General features: G+C 54.0%; 1 protein-coding gene and 1 long non-coding RNA gene across 14 annotated transcripts; one reads left to right on the top strand and one right to left on the bottom strand.

Annotated features, from left to right (window-relative positions):
* Positions 1–1,147: 1,147 nt before the first annotated feature.
* Positions 1,148–13,442, bottom strand: Rnf44 (ring finger protein 44). 13 transcript variants are annotated; one of them, XM_031358528.1, is made up of 12 exons: positions 7,226–7,455; positions 6,606–6,645; positions 3,976–4,127; positions 3,605–3,794; positions 3,232–3,399; positions 2,692–2,868; positions 2,441–2,602; positions 2,227–2,351; positions 1,934–2,021; positions 1,736–1,857; positions 1,566–1,665; positions 1,150–1,466 (listed from the first exon to the last, which is right to left on the bottom strand). In XM_031358528.1, the coding sequence occupies exons 3-12, from the start codon at positions 4,080–4,082 to the stop codon at positions 1,404–1,406; spliced, it is 1,302 nt and encodes a 433-aa protein (XP_031214388.1). In that variant the 5' UTR covers positions 4,083–4,127; positions 6,606–6,645; positions 7,226–7,455; the 3' UTR covers positions 1,150–1,403. The 13 variants fall into 13 exon arrangements, with proteins under 13 accessions (XP_031214390.1, XP_031214382.1, XP_031214383.1 ...); XM_031358530.1 differs by lacking the exons at positions 6,606–6,645; positions 7,226–7,455 and adding an exon at positions 13,419–13,442 and having other exon boundaries at positions 1,148–1,466; XM_031358522.1 differs by lacking the exons at positions 6,606–6,645; positions 7,226–7,455 and adding an exon at positions 13,177–13,389 and having other exon boundaries at positions 1,148–1,466.
* On the top strand, positions 7,682–8,692 carry LOC116081832. The gene is made up of 2 exons (XR_004115027.1): positions 7,682–7,799; positions 7,918–8,692. It is a non-coding gene; the product is annotated as an uncharacterized LOC116081832 (long non-coding RNA).
* Positions 13,443–16,291: the final 2,849 nt, after the last annotated feature.

Below are 16,291 nucleotides of genomic sequence, written 5' to 3' on the forward strand. Positions count from 1 at the left end.
CTGCGGTGAGAACGAGGGTGGTTGGAGCATCCCTGAGGCAGCAGGCGCCAAAGGCTGCCTGCTAGGATGTGCCGGCCCCACACGCGGTTCGTTCACTCCTGGCAGCGCAGCAACCCCAGTTGGCGGTAGGAAAGGAAAGGAGTGGGACCTGAAAGAGGGTAAGGAACACAGCCTCCTCCAGACCTCAGAGGGCAGGAATCAGGCTGGGAGGGGCCCCCTGAGGTGGAGGTTCACGCCCTCCCTGACCCCTGTCCTCACAGGATTGCTAGAGGAGACTCACCCAGGCAGGTGGGACACAGGCCCTGGCTGGAGAGGAGATGCCCTGAAATGCAGAAGGTCCCGGTAGGTTCTAGGGACATGTGCAGTACAGTGCATGGCAGTTATCAGCTGAGCACAGATCCCCCCAAACTCTGCCCCGTGACTTCCAGCCACCCAGCGCAGTCCCAGCCGCACACTCATGTGGAGGCCTGGTGTGGCACAACCTGACCCTACTCTGCCCCCTGGGCATTTGGTCCCGGTTGGTCCCTATGCCCCCACTCCTATTAAACCAAAGGGAAAATAAGATAATAAAAAACCAAACACTCTTAAATATCCACACCCCCTACACGCAATTTTGGGCCAAATGAATAAACAAAAACTGCTGTTCCTCACATTCATGCAAAACGACAGGGGGAGATCGAGCGTGGGTCTGACACTGTCACTGGTGGAGGGCAGCCACCAGCAACACAAGGACATGCCCAGATCGTGGGGCTCAATACTGCAGAACACAATGTATCCAGCTTGGAGCCCCAGCCCATCTGCTCATGGAGCCTGGCTGGGATACTCTCCAGCCTGGGTAAGGGTCCTGGGGAGTCAGACCCACATCACACAGCGGAGGCAGAGCTGACTGCCTACACCTGTCTGGAACCAAACAGGAGAACTCAGGAAATGGTCTCTGGCTTCTACCTGCCCACACACCTGGCAGTCCCGCTAGGGCAGGGAAGGACACATCACCTCAATACAGGAGACCAACTGACCCAGGGTGGCTGTTCCTTTGCCCGTTCTGGGGCCTGGGGAATCACACCAGCCACCACACGTGGGAATGGACTCCTGCCTCCCAAACCCAGCAGGAAGAAGGACCCAGGGGCAAATAAGAGGCAGACTGAGCTGGGAACACTCAGGCAGCTCCTTGGCGGGCAGGCAGGCAGGCAGGCAGATTGGGGAAGGAGTCTTTGGAGCTTGGCAAATGCAGGGGCTTATTGCAGGGGCTTCTCCAGGGCTGACCCTGGCACCAGCTCTGGAGTTGCAGGTGGGAATGCTGACAGGCCTGGCCCCTCCCTTACAGTTCTCCCTGGGCCACTCCCTGCTTCCCCCCACCCGTTTCCGGAGCTTTGGGCAGGGTTCTTGTGGGTGGCTGTGGAGCCTCACTCAGCCTCCCTGGGCACCTCGGAGGCATCCGCCCGGCAAATGGGACAGGTCCGGTTGGCCTGGGAGGAACACCCACACATCAGACCCCATTCTTGTGTGACCTCCCGCCCCCACCTGTTTGCCCCTTGAAACCCAGGAGCTGGCTCAGGCCACCTTACCTTCAACCATTTGTCAACACACTTGGCATGGAACTCGTGGTTGCAGGGGAGGACTCGGAGCAGCTGCCGCACCTCAAAGTCACTGAAGCACACCACACACCTAAAGAGAAACATAGTGTCACCCCACTGACAGCTGAGCACCCTCCCGGGGCTCTCAGGGTGACACTCACAGAGTCTGCTCAGACTGATGGCTGTCAGGGTTAAAGCGGTATGACGGCAGTTGTTCTATGTCTGCTTTGGTGAGGCCTCGGGGCTTGGCATCTCCCAGTCTCTCAGCTAGGTTCAGGAGAGCCTAGAGCCAGGCAAGGGAAGGTCAGTAGCACTCGAGGGAGGCTAGAGGCCTTCCAGCCCACCCGAGACCCACAGACCTCATAGTTCTCCATCTCCACGTCATCCACATCCAGATCCAGGCTGATGGTGGGGCCCACGGTGGTTGGTGACATTGGCAGCATTGAACTGGACAGAGAGGGAGGCCCAGAGTGCAGGTCAGAGAGGCAGAACAAAGTGACCCCTGCTCTTGTCCACACAGTGCAGTCTGCACAGCTCAAACTCAGGACCCTGGGATGTGTTCCAGGGCACCAGCAGAGAGGCAAGGACTACTGTGTGTGCTGTGTATGGAGAGGCCACGGGATGGCCCAAGGGCAGTTATGCTGGCACTTACAGGAAGTAGGGTAGGAAGCTGGGGTAGTAAGATGGTGGAGGTGGCGGCGGCGGGGGTGGTGGCAACGGCTGCTGCAGGCGGTATCTTTGTGTGCTCAGTCTCCGTGGCATCATGTGGGAATATGGCTGCACACAGGGAACCAAGTGCAGGTCAACGGTAGGCCTGCCTGCTCCACTGCCCAAGCCCGGCCTTGGGGATAGGGGCAGCCACTCACCACACCAAAGGACAGCTCCTGGTGCAGTGGATCATGGGGTAGGTAGTGAAGGGGAACTGAGGGCGACAAGGCTGGGCCAGTGGCAGAGGTGGAGTAAGTGAAGCTACCCAACGGGTGCTGGTCTCCTCGAAGGTCCATCTCATTGTCCAGCCGCTGCAGGGGCTGAGCAAGGAAGGGTTGGGTCAGCCAGCTGGTTATAACAAGCCTGAGTCTTTCGCACTCTGTATTCCCCGTCCAGTTCCCACACTTACCATACGTGGGTGCTGGGTCTGCAGGGATACAAACTGCCCAAGCGGTGCCATGTGGGTAGGCTGGGGTGGTGGGGCTGGCGGTGGGGGATGAAGGATGTAGTGGTCACTGGAGATGAGGTGGGGGTAGGTGTGGTAGGGCACAGGGAGCTGCTGCATGGTACACGCCTGGATCAGCTGCTGAGAGAGGCAGAAAGGCTGGGCCTATGCTTGCCATGAAGGCCAGGGACCACCATCCAGCTAAAGGTTCCCATGTATGCACAGGCCACGTCTCTAGAAGCTCGGTCCCACCCTTCCCCTAGTGACCGGGCAGGATGCCACAACACCGCCACCACCACCGCCACCACACATAGCAAGCACTTTGTTACAGTCCCTCAACTCCAAACTGCCTTAAACCCATGTGGTAGCACACACACAGGTTGCTCTGGAAAAGGCCAGGGTCAGGAGGCACAGGCATCTAGCTCAGTTCCTAAGGGTGCCTGCAACCATGTCTGCTGGAATGGACATTGTGGTTTCTACCTGGGCAGAGAAGCATTCACTCACCGGAGGTGGGAGGCAGCACAGGGGGTAGTGCTGCCCACTGAACATCACGGAGCATGCTGGGAGCTGCTGGGCACTGCAGCCAGGGATGTGTTGGCTTGTAGGCAAAGGGAAGCCTTGGGTTGTCACTGTGGTGACTGTGTAGGACAGAGGGACAGGTCCCTGGTGCACCTGTGGAGAGAGCAGCAGAGAACTGTAGGGAGGAAACCTGGGGAGGAAGACCCTTCCCCTTTCTGGAACCCAATTTCCCTATCCACATCATGGGATATGCGAAGTATGGCAAGACAGAATCATCTTTGCTGCCTCTACTCCTTAGACCAGTCTGGTAGAAATAATTTGGTGGGGCAGGGGGTGAGGTAGGAGTTGCTTTACTTACCTGTTCGTGGAGATCAACCATGAACGGGCTCTGCTGGGTGGCTGAGTGCAGCATTCGGGGGCTCCTGCCGGCAGGAGCTGAGGCTCGATGCTCCTCTACAGAGAGGTTTGATGGTCGGGGCAGCAGCTGCTGGGAGGGTAAGTGCGCATCCTGGGCAGGTGGGCTGGCCAGGGGCCCCTCGTGGCCAAGGCTGTACCACACAGAGGAGCCCCAACAGGATAGAGGGGCACCACTCATTTATAATTCATGGAGGGAAACCAGGGTCATAACCCATTAGCTCAGCTCAGGGCTCTGGGGCCCACCTCTCTGCCCTTGAACCCAAGCCAAGCTGGCTGCCCTTGAACTAGGAGATAGAGGCTGCTTCTTCCTACCTTCCCCAGAGCTGGCCGGGACTGCTGCTAGGTCTTGTAGAGACTCGCCAGTGACCCACAGGGGCAGAGGGTGGCCACTTAGTCACTGCCAGAGCCCATGGTCTCATCAGGAGGGTAGGGAGGTGGAAGGGGTTGAGTCGGGGCTCACAACCCTAGGAGGCAATTAGAGAAAGATGTGGAGGGATAGTAAAAGCCAGCTGTTTGTATAATTAGGACCTGGGAAACTGATAAGACCTGGACAGGTCCTTCTCTGAAGCCTGGGGTCCAATGGTGACAGGCTAGTCTTAGTTTCCTAGTCTGTGAAATGGGATCAAATCTCCTTAGAATATGGTAAATTCAGAGACCGGACCAGCATGCTTCAGGGCCAGCTGTCCTCAGGAGGCTCCTCCTCTGCCTCATGACAGGCACTAGATCTTGAGCCCCAGGCAGCTGGGACTTTTGGGGAGCTTCAGGTTCCCCTTTCATGTGGCTGGCTGAGGAGGAACTCCAAAGAGACCTGGGACTCAACTCCCCTCTAAAGTGCTAGAGAAGACAGTTTGACCTGCTTCCCAGTCTTGGAACTTGGTCTAAGGCCAGACCCTGTTCTCTTTCCTGAGCACTTCCCTTAGGTGCCCACTCAGCTGGGACCCCACTAATTAAGGAGAGCTTTTAGCAGGTCTAGCAGAAGAGACTCACTGTCCTAGGTTCCACATGTCAAAGCTAGGAGATGGGTGACTCCAAGCCTGTCTCTACCCTGGTGCTCATAGGGAAGGTCACCTCAAGGCTCCACAGGGACTAGGAAAGTTGCCTGCCACTGGCGGCACGGCGGCCTGGTATATGCCCATGTCTTGTAACCCCAGAATGGGTCAGGGCAGGGCCTCCAACCTCAGGCCTCTGCGACTAACAGTCAGGATGAAGCCCTGACAAGGAACATGCTGAAACCCATCATGCCCTGTGACACTGAAGAGAGCATTGCATTGGATCAGCCAGTCGTCTGCCACAAGGTAGTCTTTCGAATCTTTCTCAGTCAACAAACCTCTATGGCCATCTGATGTCCAGTTCCAAATGCTGCCACCTGCTGCCACAGTTAAGCACCTCAGTGGTTCTTGCAAGGGTCAGAAGAACCATTTCCTCTCCCCAGGGCTCTCCAAGTTTGGGCCCCAATTCTCCAAGTCTGCGTGGAAAGGTGCTTTCTCCACATTTCCCAGCAGTGCCTGGCCAAGGCCACAGACCTGCGGCACACCAGCTGACTTAACTTCTGTTACTGACCAGTTCAGGCACTCAGCAGCGGTGGGATTCACTGAAGAGCCCATCATTGTATGTAAAAGCACACAGTCTGGCATCAATGACAGGGTGCTGTCAGAGTAAACACTGGGAGATTATAAACGAATCACTCCCCCAAATCCTAGTCTCTGAAATGAGGCTAAAGCATACAGGGACACACACACACACACACACACACACACACACACACACACACACACACACACACACACACGCCTGCTACACTTGCCCTCCTCAGTTAGAAAATGGGCCTTCTCTCCAAGATACCTGGACACATAGCTCCTCACTTTTGAGATTCCAGGTCATACCTGAAACAAGATCCTGGCCTACCCCAAACCAGCAGACAGAGGGCAGCTAGTGGGGAGCAATGGGGTCAAAGGTAACAGCATCACCCCTATCAAACAGCACCCCACCTCTGGCCAGGGTCTTAGGCCCAGCACTTCCTCTGCCTGAACTCAGATTCCTCCTCTGTAAAAAATGGGAACCATCAAAGTCCACTCTAGAGGTAAGAGAAGAGGGAGCCTTAAGTGAATGCCAGCGGCAGTGTGAACTGTTGTCTTCCTCCTGCACCCCCATCCTAGGCAGACACAAGTCCCCAAGTGCTGAAGGAGGCAGAAGCATGCTGCCCTAGCAGTATACCCAAGGAAGGAAAGGTGGATCTGTAACTCCTGCCAGGAACTAAAGTGGTAAAGAGGGGACACACCCATTTCAGTTACTGAAACCCCAAGGACTTGTTCTAGACCACGGGGAACACAACTGGTTCTCCTGGCTGGTTCCCTAGGCCCAGACTCCCTGAAGCACCACTCTTCTCAATGACAGTGGTGGGAAAAAAACCCCAAAAAAACAAAAACAAAAAGAAAAAAAAACTACACAGAGTACCTCAAGAGCCACGTGGGAGATGGGAGTATCTTTAAGTGTGAGTGTCGTCCCAGAGACGCAAAAGCGACTGAACTGGACCAATCAACACACTCAAGGTCAACCAGCAACACTGCTTTTCCACACCTCTCTTTCACTGTACTCGCCATGAAGTTTGTGTAAACTCCCCTAAGTCTGATCTTGCCCCCATGGGCCCACAACCCTGCCAGCTAAGTACAGAGTCCCAAGGGAGCACGTATTCTGACCCTCGAGTAGGGTCGGTCTGCAGAAAGATTCGCTCCCTCAGGCAGACGAGCAAGATCAGGCTTAGGCGGGAATACCAGCTCCTCTTCCCTCCATGCTCTCTGTACCTCCCTCTAAACAGGATCTTCCCAGCTCCCACAAAGGCCGCGGAGGCGATTTAGGGTGGAACCACCACACCTTGGCTAGCTTAGACTCCCTGGGTGACCTTGGTTAAAATATTCCTTTAGTTTCTGCTAAGCCTTACTTACAATAAATTAAAGCAAGGACTGCAATCTTCCCAGAGCGCCCCTAAAAAGCCAGAGACAAGAAACCAGGTGTTCACATTATGGGGGAGGAAAACAAAGTCCCAAAGGATAAGGCTCCTCCCCAAAGCAGGCCAGACACAGGCAGTGGGGCTCCAGCAGTCTTCCAAAGCTACCCCTCCCTGGGGACGGGACCGAAGCTCGCACACCTGACCCAGAAGGGGCCTCCGTTGTTCCCCTCTTACTCCGTAATGCCGCACTCAGAGGAACACTGAGGGAAAAAGCCAGGCAGCAGTGCTGGGGCTAGAGCGCTGTGACTTTAAGAGCCGAGGATCCCGGACCATGTGCTCGGCGTGAGACAAAAGCAACAACAAAGGAAGTGGCGGCTGCAGGGGGAGGGGGTGGCTCCTTCCCCTCCACCGCAGCAGCGCTCCGCAAGGAAGAGAAGCGGCCCGCACTATGTAACCGCGGGCAGGCAGCACCTGGCCCAGGGGCCCGCCGCCGTCCCCCACCACTCCCGCAAGCTCAGGATCGACGCCTACGAGGCCGGCAAACAACAACGCGTCCCCGAGGGAGCCGTAGTTCCGGGGTGCGGGTCCGAAGTTAAGAGGCCTGGCCCGACTCACCGGCAGCCGTCCGATCACACGCGGGCTCCTTTGTTCGCGATGCGGGGTGCGGACGGTGAAGCGCCCGCTCCTTCGCGAGCCTGCTCTGTCTTCCGCCTCCCCAGCCCGGGCCCGAGAGAAGGGCGGCGCAGGACGCAGCTGTGCTCTCGGGCTGGCTGGCCCTTTAAGAACTGTCCGCGGCGGCCGGATGGAACCAGCCCCACGTTTTGATTCACAACATTCGGAGCGGCGGGGGCGCGCAGCGCGGGAGGCGGCTCGCGGGGGCGCGCCAGGACGCTCAAGCAAACAGTAGCGGCAGGAGCCGGCACCCGCCCCGCGCCGCAGGCCCCGCCCCACGCCGCGCGTCGGCCAATCGCGTCCTGCGGGCGGCACGTGACTAGCGGGTCGCCATCTTGAAAGGCTGGCTAGAAAAGCCTCGTCGCCCCCACTTTCTACTTCAAAGCTCACAAGGCCAGGTCCCAGATGAAGAGCGGCGTGACCCCAGGTGCGCGGGCCGTGGCACACACTAACGTGTTACGGTTACCTTCTTAGGGCCGCGGCCTTTGTGGGGCCCGCAGCCTCTCACGCACCCGAGGTGAGAAGACCGCTCTCAGCCCGGCAAGTACACTTCCCGGAGATGACGTCACTCCCAGGCCCTGCAGGCCTGCGATGACCTCATAGCTCACCTCGCCTCTCGACTCTCTTGCTTTCAGTTCCGTTACACGGCACCTTTAAAAAGCTGGGACAACCCAGATGGTTGAAGAGACCAATGACTGAGGACCCATGCAAATGATTTAACGTCTCCCGGGCAGGGAGATTGGTCCTGCGCTGCTGACGTCACAAAACATTTCGCCACCCCGCCCCCAGCGCGGCCCGGGGGGGTGGGGTAGGGTGGGGTGGGGTGGAGAGGTTCTGGTTCAGCTGAAGTGGGAAGAGCTAGAATCCCCTGACCTAAGCAAGCCCAGGGAAGTTTCTGCACTTTAGTTCTCTATGCCTCCCAACGCCTGTGAGCCTAGGGATTATGACAAGCAGTCCATCGTACTGGAAAGAAGAGTCACTCCCCCGGTGGATCAATATGAGTTCGAGAACAGACTGGTCTACATAGCTACAGAGACCTTGTCTTCAAAAGACAAACAACAAAAGTCTCACACACCCAGGTGGTAACACAGCTGAGGCGAGAGAAGGGGCAGACGTTGGTCTCCCCTTAGGATGTCCCCCAGGCAAACATACAAAGTGGTACCCCACTTTGTCTGCACCGATTGCATAAGCAGAACATCACCACCATTACCTAAAGCACTCAAGTCTACTAGGATGGTTTGTAGTAACTGGACTCCTCCAGCGCCCACCAACCCAGAACAAGATGTCAGTAGAAAATTGCAACATTTGTTAAACCTCTGTGGCTACAGATGCGTGACACTCTGTACTTTGGGGATGTATCCCATAATCTCAAATATTAAAAACAAAAACAAAAACAGTTTGCTAACAAGATGTAACATTCAACTGGATATTGTATCTGCATACAGTGGGAAATGATTTAGGAGTTGTCATTAGGGTGCACCTGTTCAGGAGGGCAAAATTTTATTTTCTTTGTATTTGTTTACTATTATTTTTGTTTGTTTATAAACATAGTCTCCTTTATCTCAGGTGGCCTCAACTCTTGATCCTCTTCCTAAGTGCTGAGATTACATGCATATACCACCACTCCTAGTTTAGATTTTTTAAATTTGGGAACTGTGTATTTGCTTTTAAAAATTCTAGACAGAGGGCTGGAGAGATGGCTCAGAGATTAAGAGCACTAGTTACTCTTCCAGAGGACTAAGGTTCATTTCCCAGCACCTACAGGGCAGTTCACAACTGTAATTCCAGGGGATCTGACACCCTCATACTTGCAGGCAAAACGCAACACACATAAAAATAAATTCTATTTAAAAAAATTCTAGACAGAGTTGGGTGTAGTGGCCCATGCCTTTAATCCCAGATATTGGAAATCAGAAGCAGGTGGCCTCTGAGTTCCAGGACAGCTAGGACTACACAAGAATCTTGTCTCAAAATATAAATTCTAGACAGTACAATCCACTGAAGAAAATTTGCCCAAAATTATAAAACAATATATTTTAGGCCTATTTTTAAAGGATTTTTATCATTTTTATGTACATGTATGAGTGTGTGTCTGGCTATGTTTGTACAACATGTATGCAGTGCCTGTAAGGGCCAGAATAGGTCATTGGATCCCTGAGAACTGGAGTTAAAGATAGTTTGAGACACTGATATAGGTGCTGGGAATCAAACCCTGGTCCTCTGGAAGAGCAGCAAGTGCTCTTAACTGCTGAACTACTTCTCCAGTCCTTTAAACCCAATTTTAAGGCATAAAAACTTTCTCTTACAATGAAAATCTCTCCTCAGGAAAAGCAGCTAATGGAAAGAATTTACAAGAAAGCTGGGGGTCCAACCTTTGGCTCACAACACCCTTTAGGCAACTCATTGCACTGTGGATGTGCAGTCAGCAACATGCTGATGGCAAGGTGGTACCTGGGGACAGTTTGCAGATATCTGAGCAACAGGACATCAAGGTAATGGTGCAGTGGCACAGATGATACTTGGAATGGCCAGCATACACTTTCCCACAAAAGTGAACTGATACAAACATGCACGGTGATGGCCTTTGTTGGCTCCTTACCAATTCTCCCTCTCCTTTAACCTCTTCTCCACCAATTGCAAGCACCTAGAAATCCTGCCCATGTTCAAAGACAGCTGATTCTGCCAATCTTCTGCTTCTACAGGAGGAGCCTGCAGGGCCCTCCCTGCCCGTGCACTGGCCCTGGAGGCTCATTTAATATGCTCATCCTGCCAATCTTCTGCTTCTACAGGAGGAGCCTGCACCCTGATACTGCTCCTTCTGGTGGAGGGGCCTTTCCTAGTCTACAGATCAATTCCTACTTCCTTTCTAGGTTCCACTCCCACCTCCCCTTTTACAAGGGCCGATAGGACCTTCACTTTGTGTGAATTAATCACACAAAACTCTGCCCCAGTCATTGTATCCCTTAATAATCTCCTGGATGAAGGGGTTCACTTTCTAAGTGCACTGAAATCAGCCTTCGCTGGAACTGTGGTGTCACAGGGCTAACCCATGTATGGTGAGGATGAAGTGTATGGTTGAGGATCTGAGGACCGCAGAAGTGAAGTGACTTGCCCAAGCACACAATTACTAATTTCTTTTCCCAGAAACCCACCATCTGTCCACGTAGGGAGATTGTGCCTGCCAAGCAAGCTTGAGGGCCTGAGTTCAATCCCCACAACACACATAAAAATAAATGTGGAGATAGGGAGATCACTGGGGCTTGCTGGCTAGCCAGCTAGCCTAGACTAATTGGTTAATTCCACACCCATCTTTGAAAAGGATGGACAATGACTAAGGAATGACATCCAGGGTTGACCTCCTGCTTCCACATATCAACACACACGTGCACTCACGAAACACACAAACTCACCCTCTATTCACAGTCCAGGGCCCACACCTGGCCTGTGTCTAATTTCCTCTGTCTAATATGTCTTCAATCCCACATATCCACACCTGGCAGGTTCTTAGTCAGGAGCTCTGGACTAAGCCAGATAGCGCCCTTGTACCTTTCCTGGCCTGTTATTTTGCTTTAGCTTCACAGACCCAAAGAACCATGATTATGCTGCGTCTCAACAGCGGAAGTTATCTCCATGTGGTCATCCCGTAGTTCCTAGCTGGGTCCAGACTCATCTGAGACCTGGCTCCCCCTGGGCCACAAATACCCAAAGAAACTCCAGGTTGTCCCTACCTGGCTAGTCCCTTCATCTTTTCTCATACAGGGCCCTCTTGTTGATCTCCCTGGGCCTGGCCTGGGAAGCCCTGGGTCCATCTCTCCTCAATAACAGATGCCAAAACCACATCCTCCAAATCTGAACATCTTTCCTGATCACATACAAAATTTTATGGGCAGAAAGGAGGAGAATTTTACCAAGTTTCCTACGTTTTCAATAGAAGCCAGACATCTAGACTATGCTTTAATATTCTATGCTCTGGAATCCCAGCAGAGTGGCCCTCTGGATGCCTCTTCCTCATCACAAGCCATTCCCTGTGAGGTGTGGCCCTTATACCTACTGTGTGCTTATGACAGCCCATCCCCCTCAGTTGGCAGGTACTGTTTACTCTCAGAGAGGAAGTAACTGCCCTCACCGCAGAACCCAGAAGGGTAGCCCAGTGGATTGCACAAAGCACAGATGGGGTTGTCGCCTCTGTTCCTGCAAGTGCGAAGACATTTGGTTGGTAGAGACCGTCCTCAGGTTGCACACCCTGATCATCTCACAGTGAGCTAGGAGCTACATACTAGTGTTTGTCCACTTCACAGAAGAGACCACTAAGGCAACAGACAACCCATATACATCTCTGAGACTGCAAAGATCAGAAGCACACATGGCCCTCAGGCGAAAGAAGACCACAGAGAGGCGTAGGACCTAGCAAGTGGTTTGAGCTCACACAGATGAGAGCTGGTGGACATGGTAGGATGTAAGTGCAAAGCACTTGCTTGCTGGGCATCCCAGCCTCCTCCTCCAGGCCTCATCTGCACATGAGCAGGAAGAAGGTGCTAGCACTCTTTCTCCTAGAGGGGCCCAGCCCAGCCAGGATTCCTACCTACCATCGGAGCCTGCAAACTGGCTGCCTCCCTTTCTGAGTCAGGAAGTATTCAGTTCCTTCTCCCTTGGCCCCTCAGATCTACCTCCATAGAGGTGGGATACAGTAGCCTTCCCCAAACTAAGAAAACATGCAACTGAAACGCTGGGACACGTAGCATATACCTTGGGACTCAGACCTCTCAAAATACTACCAAGCATCAGACTGGAGCCCAGAGCCTCAGACACCAGGGAGAGTGTTAACAGGCCCTGTTCTACATCCTCTCTGCTTTGGGCAAGGATGAACCCCAAGCTTTGCCTCTCCAAATACTCGGCCATTTGTACAGATGGGCAAGGAGCAGAGAGAGTGGGTACATGCAGATATATTCTGGGTCTTGTGCTCATGAGAACACTAATCTGGGTTCAGCTTTGAGACACTGGGTGGGTTACCTTCCGTTCACCTCAAGTTCTCATCTGTAAAATGGGGGCAATGACAACACTAATAACTGAGGTACCGTCCACCCGCTGAATGTTACTAAGACAGGACTACACTAATGGTGACATGTAGCCTGCTTCGGCTCTCGGGGGGGCTTTGTGACCTTGAAGTCTTCCCTAACCTCCCAGAGGCTGTTTGTCCAGGGGTAGCACCAGATGAGAGTACCTATACCTACCTCCTTAACTGGCTTTCAATGGATATGCAGAAGGCCGTGTACCAGTGTGATTCCCTGGCTCTGTGTCTGCAGTGGGATGTGTGAACCTTGTGTGTATGCTGGGGGGGGCTTTTTTTCTAATGCACCTCACCACTGGGATCGCTCAGTCTGCAGTCGGATAGGAAAGCACTACACCAGTGAGAAGAAAACTGGGGGCTACAGGCGTGCAGTGCCTGTAAGGCCCAATACCCCTACTTCCTTGTATTTTACGTATCACCCCCCAATTCTTTTCTTCCCTGGTCCCAGCACCATATCCACTCAAGCCGGGGCTCAGACTGCAAAAGCTTTGCGACTGGGCAAGATGCAAACCTACCCGACCCCCTCGGGGTTCGGACATCGCGAATGCAGTGATGGCCCTGTGTCAGTGCTGTTCTGTTCCCTGGACCTCCAACCAGTCTGGCTGCCAAAGGGTGAAAATGTTAAGGATCCTCAAGGGGCCCCAGGGCACAGGATCCTCGCTGGAGTCCCACCAGCGGAGCGCAGAGCTCGCAGGAACTCGTCCAGCTCGGCGCCCTAGCACTTGAACCGAGCGGACCGGCCGAAGCGACGACTAGGGCCAGCGAGGCCTCACCGAAGCTCCCGCACCTCCCGCCGCGTCTACAGCGGCCCGCGCCCGGGCGTTACCTGGGGCCACGGCTGGGCTCCACCCCGAGTAGGCAGCGGCGCGTTGCTCCCGGGGCAGCCCGGTCCGGCTCCGGCTGCGGCTCGCAAGCCGCCGGCCGCGGCCCTCCCCCTGCGCCCGCAGTGGAACCTCCTAGTGGCGACGACCCTGCCGCTCGCCTCCCCCATCCCCAGTGCTCGCTATGGGCTTGTCGGGCCGCACCATCGTGGTGGGGGGTATGGAGCGGAGAGTCCCGGCACACTACCTTCAGGGGACCGCGGGGACGCCCCGCCTCACTGCAGGCGATGGGCCGGTCGGGCCGTACCACCGCGGTCACGGGGGAGGCCTTGGGCGGGGCTTCCGGGCACGCCTCCTCAGTGAACTCCCCGCTGGCTGTGCGCAGTGGGCGGGGCGGGCCTCACCAACGCGAAGCGGGGGAAGCCGGGAACTGGGGAATCTGGACACGCCCCCTCATCGCCGGCGAAACCCGGGAGCTGAACGTCGTCTCCCCCCGCGGCGCACAATGGTCCTATCGGGCCCTACCATCACCGACCCGGGGAGGTGGGGCGGGGCTTCCGGACACTTCCCCTTGGCGCGACCCCAGAGGCGCGGGCGAAGCGCGTAGAAACGGTCGCGTGCTCGGTTCCTCTGCGACCCGGCAGGAGGGCGGGCTCTCTTTTTTCCTGTAAAATAAGTTAAATAGGACTCTGTGGCCTTCCAAGGACACTTCAGAGGACATAGACTCCAGATAAGAGAGGAGGGGGTAGATCCTTCCTGGGCCTTTCCTTAATCGCGCGGGGAGCGGGTCGGTGAGGACTACAACTCCCAGCGAGCCGCGCTCCCTCCCGAGTGTGCTGGAAATGGTAGTTCGTAGAGACGATGGGGGGGTTGCGCCAGCCCAAGACTTGGTTCGTTGTCCTCAGCATTAACGGAGCTTTTAAGGCTTCCTCCTGACAAGAGCGCTTTAAAGGGGATGTTTTCCCTGGAAGAGGCCTAGGTTTTGAGGCCAGGGGTGGGTTGGAAAGTTGTTTCTAAGGGTGACCTGTTCCCGGACTGGTATCCTTACTGTACAGACACTGAAGAGACTTTGTACCTGCCAAGTGCAACAGTCTTGGAGCTTGGGGAATGGAGGCGTAAACAAATTCCACCAAGGAGTCAACCTCGGCCGTGGCTTTATCGGTCACCCCTAAGACAGTGTCATACAGCTGGTCAGAAACAAGCTACTACGAGATAATACCTTGATCAGTTTCTGGGCAGAGGGCACACCGAACAGTCAAGACCACAGGAAGCTTCTCTCGTTTTGTTTGTTTTAAAACAGGGTCTCTCTATAGCCTTATTTGTCCTGGAACTCGCTGTGTAAACCAGGTTGACCAAGAACTAACAATCTATCTCTGCCTTCTTAGTGCCGGGATTAAAGGTGTGCACCATTAAAGGCTTGCAGCACGATGCCCAAAGACTTTCTTTTTGAAAGCATACACCTTGCGGTAGCAAGGATTACAAAGGACTTTGGTGTATACTCATGGTTACTCATGCGAACTTTCTCGGTGGCTTGCCATGCTTGATACGCTAAAACATTAAAAGACTACAGCATTTCTATGAACTGGGCCTGTCCTCGTGTTCAGTTTCCAGGCAAGGGCTTGAGGTGACCTAAGAACCTAAGGCGGTAGGTTGTGGGCAGGCCTTAGGTCCCTGGTCATCTCTGGCTCTTCACTCGACTTTCTGCTTCCCGTCCCCTGAAACTGACATTGGACGTGAGTCTCATCCAGACCTGGATCGTCACAGCCCAGTGACATTCCCAAGCTGCCTTGGTAACAGATATGCCAGCGTTACCAGGTTTAGGCAGAGGTTGTGCAAAGGCCTAGCCTTAGTCCACTTCTGGCAGCCAGAGTAGTGACTCAGAGCTGCTGACCCTGCCACAGATCCGGGAAGAAGTCCTGGGTCCACCTGCTTTGCTGGGTTGGGCAGAGAAACCAGCCTGATGTACTTGGACCCAAGGTCTAAGTCACAGCTGAAGCCTCTAATGAGGTCACCTGCCTGTCCTCCCACCACCCGAGCTACAGCCCATGATTAGTCTCTCCTCAGAGCAGAGTCACAGCGGTGGCCCGAGAATCAGGCAACAGTAGTTGCCCAGACAGAGTTACTATGCATGGGTGGCTGTCGGCTGGTAGCCTGGCCCTGGATCTCAGTTTTTCCATCTGTAATAAAAGGGTTAATCCAGAGTAGTAGGGGAAGAAATTACATTTGTAACAATATCACAACAATCAATTGTATACCACAACAAAAACTAGTGTTCACTGAGACCTTGACCTCGATACACCATTGCCGCCTGCCTAGCAGGTATCATAGATTACCAGAGGTCAGACCAAATTATTTCTCTTTTTCCACCCAAATGGACCTTCATAGCCTGGTGCCTGAGCCCAATGTCTAGACTGTTACATGAAGCAACCTTGTCAGGGATGCGCAGCCCTGCACAGTGTCTTCAGGAACACCTCAGAGAGAAAATTTCCGAGTACCGAACCTGAAAGTTACAGTGTGGCTCCAGAGCTCATCCGTAAATCCTCACTGCTTAGACCAGACTGTGTGTAGTTAGGAATAACCTTGAACTCCCCATCCTCCTGTCTCTGTCTCTGAGTCCTACTGCATCACTTCTGACTTAGACATGTTTTTGTTTGTGAGATGGCCTCACTGTGTAGTCTTGGCTGGTTTGGAACTCCTTAATGTAGACCAGGCTGACCTGGGACTCATAAAGCTCCACCCTGCCACTGCTCCTCTCCCCCAATGCTGGGATTAAAGGCATATGCCACCATGCCTGGCCTGAAGTATATGTTTAAAAAGATGGATCCTGTTTCCCTTTTGTGTCTTGGCTACTGGGCCTCTCAGAGACCTATTTTTCATTGACTACTTCCTTCACCCAGAACACCAGGACATATTCTGTGGATACAATTCAATTATAGATTCCCCTTCTGTCTTAGTCAGGGTTTCTATTCCTGCACAAACATCATGATCAAGAAGCAAGTTGGGGAGGAAAGGGTTTATTCATTCAGCTTACTTCCACATGGCTGTTCATCATCTAAGGAAGTCAGGACTGGAACTCAAGCAGGTCAGGAAGCAGGAGCTGATGCAGAGGCCATGGAGAGA

The sequence above is a fragment of the Mastomys coucha genome, unplaced genomic scaffold (assembly GCF_008632895.1).
Source record: "Mastomys coucha isolate ucsf_1 unplaced genomic scaffold, UCSF_Mcou_1 pScaffold7, whole genome shotgun sequence".
NCBI classification, from domain to species: domain Eukaryota; kingdom Metazoa; phylum Chordata; class Mammalia; order Rodentia; family Muridae; genus Mastomys; species Mastomys coucha.

Excerpts from the sequence above, each read along its gene's own strand:
- Rnf44 (XM_031358522.1), bottom strand. The coding sequence starts at position 13,341 with ATGGGGGAGGCGAGCGGCAGGGTCGTCGCCACTAGGAGGTTCCACTGC. Across the intron at positions 2,603-2,691 it reads AGACCCAGCACCCACGTATG|CCCCTGCAGCGGCTGGACAA; the intron begins GTAAGTGTGGGA and ends TTCCTTGCTCAG. Across the intron at positions 2,352-2,440 it reads AGGAGCTGTCCTTTGGTGTG|CCATATTCCCACATGATGCC; the intron begins GTGAGTGGCTGC and ends CCCTGTGTGCAG.